This window comes from Pongo pygmaeus, chromosome 6 (genome assembly GCF_028885625.2).
Source record: "Pongo pygmaeus isolate AG05252 chromosome 6, NHGRI_mPonPyg2-v2.0_pri, whole genome shotgun sequence".
NCBI lineage: Eukaryota > Metazoa > Chordata > Mammalia > Primates > Hominidae > Pongo > Pongo pygmaeus.
The window spans coordinates 112,584,806-112,595,527 of record NC_072379.2 but is presented as its reverse complement, the minus strand read 5'-3'; the positions used below and the strand labels follow the sequence as shown (position 1 = coordinate 112,595,527).

General features: G+C 34.3%; 1 protein-coding gene across 1 annotated transcript in view; it reads left to right on the top strand.

The window, feature by feature from the left end:
- The first annotated feature begins 810 nt into the window (after positions 1-810).
- Positions 811-10,722, top strand: part of PPP1R3A (protein phosphatase 1 regulatory subunit 3A) — a 44,035-nt gene continuing 34,123 nt past the window's right edge. The window contains exon 1 of the mRNA XM_054495442.1: positions 811-1,605. Within this exon, the coding sequence (XP_054351417.1) occupies positions 824-1,605 (782 nt within the window). The 5' untranslated portion in view covers positions 811-823. The remainder of the gene's footprint in view (positions 1,606-10,722) is intronic.

Here is a 10,722-nt window from a genome sequence, read left to right as displayed (position 1 = left end):
CAAGTCAATAACACGTGTCTTATCTGTGTTTTCCCATGGCTTAATTAAAATAAATGTACTAATGTTTAAAATAATGAATTTGATTACTTCTTTGTTCTAGGCTTTTTCCTGGGCTATTTCTTCTACCTGGACAATCTGCCTTGCTCCAACCTTGCATGTCTAAATTCCACCTACCCTTCATGCTTTATTTAAAATGATACCTTCCCCATCTGAATCATGTTTCCTTCCTCAGAACTTTCAGCACCTCTATTTAACCCTTTTGTAATAAAACTATACATTTATAAATCCTTGAAAATGATAGCTGTCATTATTAGCAGGCTCTGGATCTCTTCAGTTCTATAAATGTTCTTATCTTTCCCTGTTTGCACTTACCTGCTCCATGGATGAATTTAGTCCAAGCTACATATTCAGTGTTGTGATACTACTTTTATTTTATTTAAAAAAATCCACATTTTCATTTTTAACATCAACTAATTAAAATAATATTTTTATCCTAAAGTTCCAGGATTTCCAATACAGCAGAACATGATTTAAAAATATCTGTTTGGAACTTAGCTCATAAACAAATACAACTTTAAAAACTGCCAGTTAAATCTGAAACATACTGGCGGGAGTAGCATGGATGCTATCATATTCAAGGCCTTTAGAGGGAGACTAGCAGGGTTGCAGGCTAGCATAGTTGACACGCCATTGGACCTATTTATAGAGCTGAGTTGTTTTTGCAATGTCAACTGTAACATTATACCTATTTTAAGCCTCAGTATCTCAAATGTCAGCCTCTACTAGTCGTACAGTTCTCTCTTATTTGATATCAGAGAGCCCAATGGAGCCTTCTGAAGTATCTAGTCAGATTAGCAAAGATAATTTTTTAGAAGTTCCTAATTTATCTGACTCTCTTTGTGAAGATGAAGAAGTTACTTTCCAACCTCGTTTCTCCCCTCAACCAAGTAGACGAGGTTCTGATTCTTCTGAAGACATATACCTGGATACCCCATCTTCAGGTACTAGAAGAGTTTCATTTGCTGATTCCTTTGGATTCAATCTTGTGTCTGTTAAAGAATTTGATTGCTGGGAATTACCAAGTGCTTCAACCACTTTTGACTTAGGGACGGACATTTTCCACACAGAAGAATATGTTTTAGCCCCACTGTTTGACTTGCCTTCTTCAAAAGAAGATCTTATGCAACAACTCCAAATACAGAAAGCAATACTGGAGTCAACTGAGTCTCTTCCTGGGTCTACAAGTATCAAGGGTATTATTCGAGTTTTGAATGTTTCTTTTGAGAAGTTAGTATATGTAAGAATGTCTTTAGATGACTGGCAGACACATTATGACATTTTAGCAGAATATGTTCCTAATTCATGTGATGGTGAAACTGACCAGTTCTCTTTTAAGATTTCATTGGTTCCTCCTTATCAAAAAGATGGCAGTAAAGTTGAGTTTTGTATACGTTATGAAACTTCTGTTGGTACATTTTGGTCAAATAATAATGGCACAAATTATACATTCATTTGTCAAAAGAAAGAACAAGAGCCGGAGCCTGGAAAACCATGGAAAGAAGCTCCTAACCGACAAATAAAAGGCTGCTTAAAGGTAAAATCAAGGTGAGGATATATCTTACATATTTTATTATTCATAATCTTAAAGTTTTTATGTCATTCTTTATTTCGTGTGTTGTAAGAAAGTCACTCTATTTACAAATATACTGCTTGCTATGTAAAAAACAATGGTGCCAGGCTTTAACAAGGTCAAAGCTATTAAAATAATAGCACTGTGTTACCCTTTCTACAAATGTGAGAAAAAAATATGGCTATAATGCAATAGGTTGGGAGAGAAGTGCACTGTGTATATTACTTGCCTAATGAGTTATAAATTATTCCTGTTCAAACCATGAAATCTAGATTATCACATATAAAATTATTTACTTTGACATTTAAAGTACTTTTATTTTCAGTCGTTTTTAAATATCTGTGCTTTCCTTTGAAACAGTTTTGATTAACATAAAACTATATTTCAATATGTATCTAGTTCTCAGAAATTTGTAAACTTCTCCCAAAAGCTGCAAATAACTTTTAAATAATTGTTTGAGTTATACAGGGATGTTTGAAGTGATACATGTTAATTTAAATTATAAAAGAAATGACTTCAATGATTAACAGAAAGAAATAAGTACATCAGTGATATATGAGTTACACACAAAATTTCATTAATTATAACCAAGAATAACATTATGGAACACAAATTAGTATAATTTAGTAAAAGTCACTGGAGCAGAACAAAAAATGACCCAAATATAAATAGGGATATTCAGCTATATAGATTAGAGATTTGGGATGTGACCCCTCATTAGTAACCTTGCTCTCTTGTTAACGTGAAAAATAAGAAAAACTGGCGTTCAGCTGTCTCAATAGTACATAGCTGGCTAATTTCTGTGACACTAGGTAAGTAGAGAAAACATTCAGGAGAAGTGAGACCCCTTCTGCTCCTCAGTATCCCAGAGGGAAAGTCTACATTGCTCCAGCCACAGGCAAATGTTTGATCATCCTCTGAGTGCTCCATCCTAACTGTCCCTAAACCCAAGGATTTTGGTAACTGTACCAGAAATAGTGTAATATAGGAAATAGGAAAGGGAACTGTTTGGGAGTCAAGACACCCAGATTTAATTCTCTAAGGGGAATTTAATACAAAGCATAAGATATGATATTGGGAAATTTTTTTTAAAATTATGCTTTAAAGGATAAATAATAACTACTAAATGCATTGTTCCAATATATTAATAAACTAAATGCAGTATAGATGGAAGCAATTCAAACATATACATTATGTTTATTTTCATTTTCCTTTAAAGTCGTTTGAAATATTGGCTTAATCAACTTTGTGAATTAGGCCAGCTTTCTTGGTCTAAATCAAACTTTCTTTGATTTTAACTGATGCTGTTAGGAAAGAGAGTATAATAATAATCTCTACATAGGCTAAAATAATAATTTGGATGTTTATGAAATTACTCTAACACATTAGCTACACTAACAAAATAAGTTCAACATTATTTAGCAAACTAATTTATATGCATAAATATATACATATTAAATACTTTAGAAATGAGATCATCATTAGTGAATATCTGTTAAACACACTGCAACTTGCTCTATATGTTAGAGAAAACAAAATTTAGAAAAGGCGCAGCATTATTGTCTAAAAGCTCATAAAAGAGGCAGTGTTGAACTTACCGGATTTTTCTGCAATTTAATGCAGTTTTAAAGTTCAAGCAATACCTGCTGAACTGTGGTTTGGATAGGGGATTCCTTTGATTCCTTTGATAGGCCAAACTTGACTGATACCAAGACAGAGACTAGCCAACTGATAGGCCTCATCTTCTACCTTGGTCATAATATTTTTGGAACTTCTCCTAGTTGAAGATATGTAGAACTATATGTATCCACACATATATTTGTATTCAGAACAGTAATCATTGGATTCACAGCGGACACCATTCAAGTTTTAATATTGCTTTGGGGAAAAACCTGAGAAGAACTAAACCACAAAATGGTCTGAAGGCCTGTAAAGTTTCCTAATGAGTTATAAAAATGGAAAAAATCTCTCTCTCTCAAAACCACAAATACATTTTCTACACTTCTGTAACTTAAAAATGACCAACATAATTCAAACCACATTTTGAAAAAAGCATTTGCCTCTGGAGGAGGCATTTTGTGCTGAATTTCAGTCCAACATGAATTTTTACATCTGATTTATATACCACTCAAAATGGAGTGTATAAAGGAAATCCTGACAGATCCTTAGAACAGCATGTGCCATAATAGAATATTTATACAGCTTTTCCATGATATAATTTATATGCAATGGGGTTTCAAATATTCCTAAAACTCACACAAGAGAGCATTATCAAATTTCTAAATGAATATTGCAGTTGGATTTTATTGTGAAGAGTTTGGTTAGAGAAAAATAGCACACCTTATTGGTGTTATTTTACAAAATGTGTACTTGACTAAAATAAAAATGAACTAATACTTATTTGATCAAAAAATTATAGCTACTAAAATCTGCTCTCTCCAAATAGTTACAGAATCTAAATGGGTCATTTCTGAGCACTTCTACACTTCCTCTGTAGCTTAATTTGGAGGTTATTTCTTTCAGAAGGTAAAAACAGAATATATATACGTATGTACGTGTATACATATATGTGTGTATATACGTAGGTACGTGTATACATATATGTGTGTATATACGTAGGTACACGTGTATACATATATGTGTGTATATACGTAGGTACACGTGTATACATATATGTGTGTATATACGTAGGTACACGTGTATACATATATGTGTGTATATACGTAGGTACACGTGTATACATATATGTGTGTATATACGTAGGTACACGTGTATACATATATGTGTGTATATACGTAGGTACACGTGTATACATATATGTGTGTATATACGTAGGTACACGTGTATACATATATGTGTGTATATACGTAGGTACACGTGTATACATATATGTGTGTATATACGTAGGTACACGTGTATACATATATGTGTGTATATACGTAGGTACACGTGTATACATATATGTGTGTATATACGTAGGTACACGTGTATACATATATGTGTGTATATACGTAGGTACACGTGTATACATATATGTGTGTATATACGTAGGTACACGTGTATACATATATGTGTGTATATACGTAGGTACACGTGTATACATATATGTGTGTATATACGTAGGTACACGTGTATACATATATGTGTGTATATACGTAGGTACACGTGTATACATATATGTGTGTATATACGTAGGTACACGTGTATACATATATGTGTGTATATACGTAGGTACACGTGTATACATATATGTGTGTATATACGTAGGTACACGTGTATACATATATGTGTGTATATACGTAGGTACACGTGTATACATATATGTGTGTATATACGTAGGTACACGTGTATACATATATGTGTGTATATACGTAGGTACACGTGTATACATATATGTGTGTATATACGTAGGTACACGTGTATACATATATGTGTGTATATACGTAGGTACACGTGTATACATATATGTGTGTATATACGTAGGTACACGTGTATACATATATGTGTGTATATACGTAGGTACACGTGTATACATATATGTGTGTATATACGTAGGTACACGTGTATACATATATGTGTGTATATACGTAGGTACACGTGTATACATATATGTGTGTATATACGTAGGTACACGTGTATACATATATGTGTGTATATACGTAGGTACACGTGTATACATATATGTGTGTATATACGTAGGTACACGTGTATACATATATGTGTGTATATACGTAGGTACACGTGTATACATATATGTGTGTATATACGTAGGTACACGTGTATACATATATGTGTGTATATACGTAGGTACACGTGTATACATATATGTGTGTATATACGTAGGTACACGTGTATACATATATGTGTGTATATACGTAGGTACACGTGTATACATATATGTGTGTATATACGTATATACGTATATACACACATATATACATGACTTTTTCTTTATACCTGCAAATAGATTAGTAATAGTGTGTAATATCAGTCATAGTTAAAATGAAAATCAGGCTGCCCTAGTGTAGAGAATAACAGCTAACTTCAATTCTTCTTAATACAAAAGTTAATTCGCTATCAGGGTCCCTAAGATTGTATCTTCTGAAAGTGTCAATAATCCCTTCTAATAAGTATGGAATGAATGAATGTGGAAATACATTTAGGTAGGATTTCTGTTAAGTCAATCACCCACCCAGGCATTATGTTTTCTCTATGGAGATTTTTCTCATGTTAAGAGTTTGCAAATCTCCACATTGGTGTGGGTTGTCTATTTTCTTTTGATGCCTGATAGTCTATACACTTTGGACAGAAAGAAATGTGTAGAGAGAGGGGGAGGCAGAGCTTGTAACTCATAGGCATGTGATTGAGATTGACCCAAAGATATTTAATTGCACCGAAAGGCATGCATCATGAGATAACTTGTTAAGTATCACTACATATGCTAGCAAACTAAGCAGATTCCTGATATATCTGATGGGTTTTATTTTAAAATTAATGACAAAAATGACATTGATATAAATCACATTAAATGCACATAGACAAATAAGCTAAAATGGCATGCAAAACAATATAACCTCAAAGTTGAGATTTTAGGCTTCAGAGTTAAAGATATCTGAGTCTGAATCCAAGCTCTCCTACATGCTAGCAATGTGAACTTGGGCAAGTTAAGCTTGTTTTTCTGGTATGTTAATTGAGAATAACCACAGCTCTATCTCATAGGGGTTGAGATTTCGGTGAAGTAATACATATAAACTTTTAGCACAGTGTCTGGCACATAATAAGTTATCAGTAAATGTTAAGTGCTGTAAAAAGACAATGGTAACTTCAGCTTTAGGTGTATCTGAAAAACTGCAAGGCTCAAGCTGCACCAAAGTTCTCCTCTTTCCTTTCAGGGCTTCTAAATTTTCAGCTTTGGAGAGCCATTCCTTTGTCTCTTGCAAGATTTTAATCAACAAGGAAAACTAACTGAACTGTAAATTTTCTTGAGATATGTGTCACTTTATTTATGAAATATCTTAAAGCTGGAAGAGAACTTAGTGAATGTTAAAATTTTCACATTTAATAGATGAAAAAATGAAGAACTAGACCAAAAGGGATAAAAAGGCATTCATTTAGGATTGAACAGACATGCATATTAATTTCAGTAAAGTTTACACTTAGTAGCTATGTGTCTGTGGGCATATTACTTCAAAGCTCAAAGCCTCAGTTTATTCACCTGTCAAATAAGGGTCATGATGTCTAGTGTCACATTGATTAAAATAAGTTTATATACTTAAAGCTTTTAATATAGCATGTTAGACACACATGAGGATATCATCAAAAGCCCTTCATCACAATTGTCCCTATTATTATCAAATCTTGTTCAGCTAATGTCCTGACTTGTGAACTTGCATTATTTCTCCATACATCATAGGTTTCCTTGTTTCAGGCTCCAAAACTTATTCAAAAAATGTTTACTAAAGAACTGTATGTCAGGTTCTGAGTTGTTAGGCAGCAGTATCTAACTGAGAAGTGTGGCTGGAGACAGGTGCCTGTGAAGACAAGAAGAGGCCCCAAGGGAAAAGGCCTTGAAAAGCAGAGAGAAACGAAGGGGAGAGAGAAAACACCAAAACCAAGTTCAGATTCTCGGGGTATACAGTAGAAGCCATAGATAAAAAAATGAAATAAGAATTATTTCCTCTTGAGGTTTTCTAGAATATGTGACCTAGAGCTGACATTGTGTACTTACTGGCCTGGGGGGTGGTCTCCCTTCTCAGCATCTTGGCTTTTTTTCCCCACTGCCTGCTAAATGTATGTTCCTAAAGGCTGGGTACACCGGTTGAGTTCATCTGGTTTTGTATTTTATTAAGTGAAACCAATTTATTATTTTAAGTAAAGAAACTGCATGATATAGGTGTTTGATGGTATTTATAACTTGGCCAGGTGAATGCAAATAAAGTCCTAAATGACTTTAATGCCAAAGGAGAAAATTGATTAGTCCTTGATTTTTGTACTGTAGGAAAAAACCCAGGTACGTTCAGGAATAGGAAAGAGAGAACTCCTTTCTAAAACATAATTTTAAGAATACAGAGGGTTTATCTTTCAGGGTGGTAAAATTGTGAAAATGAGGCCAAGAAAAGCATTGGGAAATGGGGTCTAAGATATGGCTACATTGTGTGTTTCAGTCAGAGCTGTTGGATTGTGAGACTTCCTTAATTTACATATACAGTATAATCTGGGTTCCTGGAAATAGTCCAAAGAGGTGTAAATAGCCCCACGAGGCCTTTGGAACCTCATGTATGCCATAACTAACTCGTTTTGAGTCCACACTAATTGTGGAAGCTGGGTCTGTTTAAGGAGGGACCTCTGGCAAGGCCACGTGGAAACATAAAACACAGCTGTGCAGGGCCCATCAGGAGGGTGTTTGGAAGCAGCCAGCTGGTTGACAGCGAGGTGCCAACTGGCTTCGAGTTTCCTTGGAGGTCCACCAAGGCTTCATGGTTTCCTGGTTTTGTGGAAATCCATACCCCATCCTAGACTTTCCCTAGAGTGGTTTTGAAACTTTTCTGAGAGAAGAGGAACAAAAGGGTATCCTCCTTCAGGGTGTCTCTCATGCTGTGGCTGAAAGGAGTCACTGTGAAAGCCATGCCTCAAATGGATCCTCTGGGATCTCTGAGAGCCTATCCCTCCCCACCTGAAGCCCATCTGCAGCCCGTAAAAATAAAGCAGGGCCCACTATTTCTGAGCCAAAAATGCTCCTGGCAAAAAGAAAATAAAAAAGGAAGAAAAAAAAGATGGCACTGTTATGAAGTGGGCCAACTTAGTTTTTCACCTTCCTCCACTTCTGCTAACTGTGACTCTCATCCCTATTCCAGGTTTTTACCCCTATCCCTCAACAGGAAATAACGCAGGGGAAAAGACCTCAAGGGCAGATATCTGAAGTGGATCCGATTGCCCAGGGCCCTATCAAACTTAAAAAATCCTCTATAATCTGACACCTCATTTTGTAACCTTGCCTAAAATTTACATATATGTGTTTGTGTATATATATGTGTGTGTGTTGTATGCTTATATATATATGTACACATGCACACACATGTATGAGATTTTCCTTCTTAAATGCAGACCCCTCGAGGGTGGTAGGAGCTATTTCAATCTTATACCCATTGAGGTCAGTTTCACAGAGGCAATTTGAGTTTGGATTGAGAAAATGGAAATGTCTGATTTTAACGCAGAGAGCACTACAGAATACAAGGTAGATTTAAGTATGTTGTGATAGGGTTCCATAGTAGTATGAGACTCATGGGGTCTGGAGTACATGTGTATATGAAGGGTGGAGAATTCCAAAAACATTGAAGCATAATGGAAACAGCAAGGGCTTTAAAGTACAGCAAGGCCTTGAGGCTTTAATTCTAACTAATTATCTGCTTGTACTTGGATAAATTATATTTTCTATCTATTTTATTCAAGTGTAAAATAGGGATAATAATTTCTACTTGGCAGAGTTGCTATGAGGAATACATTAGCTAACACATACAAACATGTATTCCAGTTGCTGACATTTTGTAGATACTCAAAATGGTAGTATTAATGACATTGGTGATAAATTCCACATTTTCCAATCTTGTGTATGGCTAGTACTGTGCCCAGGATTAACAGAGAAATGCTGTTTTCCCTCATCATTCCTGCTACCAGGACCCAGGCAAAAACAAATAGTTTCAAAATTAATCATGTTATGGTTCAATAAGTCTTGGGGGACTAGCCAGGGAGACGAGTATTTATAGCACTGCTTCTATGGGAAAATGATTTCCAAATTTTAGCAACGTCTGGGTCACAAAAAAAAAAAACTTTGGAACATCACCTATTCATAAATTAGAAACTGAGGACATGTTTTTTCTTAAGATAGCTCTTCTTAAGACGGTTCTTTTGGATTAAATAACTGAGTTGATTGCACACAATTCACCTTATTATCCCTTTATGCCTATGAATAGAAGATGAAATTGAAGTTTATATAATTCTCTTCTTCTAGGAAAATACATTATGCAACATTAAATTTCGGTCATTCCTCTGTTTTAAAGCATTCTGTGTACCCCACAACTACACTAAAAGGAATATATCTCTTTTCAGAGTATTGTCTCTCAAATCTTTTCAGGTGTCCATTCTGCTGCTTCAATAGCTTTACTAGGTTAACTAGCACGGTAGTGTTATTATTTGTTAAATAAAAATAACAACTGGTTTTGAAGCCTTAATCATGCCATCCTGCTGTTTAAAGATCTTATGATAAAAAGATGAAAACAAGGAAGTTGCTAAATTTAACTGTTATACTGCATTGCTCAGGGACAGAGACCAATTAAACAAACCTGTCTTAGGAAATTCTAAAATTCCCTCCACACCAAGTTACTCTGAAAATGATCTGTCTGTGTTGTATATCAGCACTATTCAAGTCACAACCATAAATTGAATTTTAATATTGTAAGGTAATGGTTGTCCTATGTGTAGTCATGGTTTTGATTTTTATTTACACCTTTTGAAATTTGCAGTAGTAAAAAGGATTCAAGTACCCTCCCCATTGATATTTGTAAATTATACTGAATAGTGAAAATGCTTTTCCTAATTATGTGAAAACATTTCTTAGCCCACTGACACCATCAGAATACCATCTGTGGTATTTAGAGAATTAAGCCATGGTACAAACCTAACCTATTGACTCTAAAGCTGTATGAATAACCTCCAGCTGATTTTCATTTTTAAAAATTACTGTGGCTGTGTTAACACAATTACAAATCACATAGAATTGCTAAGATAAATTTCAGTTTCACAAACTATATTTGAAATACAAAATATAGTCTATCAACTTCACCTTTTGAAGATTAATATTTATAAATAATTTTATAATATGTTAAAACAACTTAAATCTTGTAAGTACTTACCAATAGAAAAATTGAAGTTTTAAAAAGTCACATTTAGCTGCAGCAGAAAATAGATTATATTGTCCACATATAATCTTAAGTAGGTGCATAAGATTATTGTGTTTATTGTATTTAGTATTTAGTGTAAATATAGTTATAATTATTGTTTCCAATGTTAATACAGTACTTGATTTCTGAACAGTT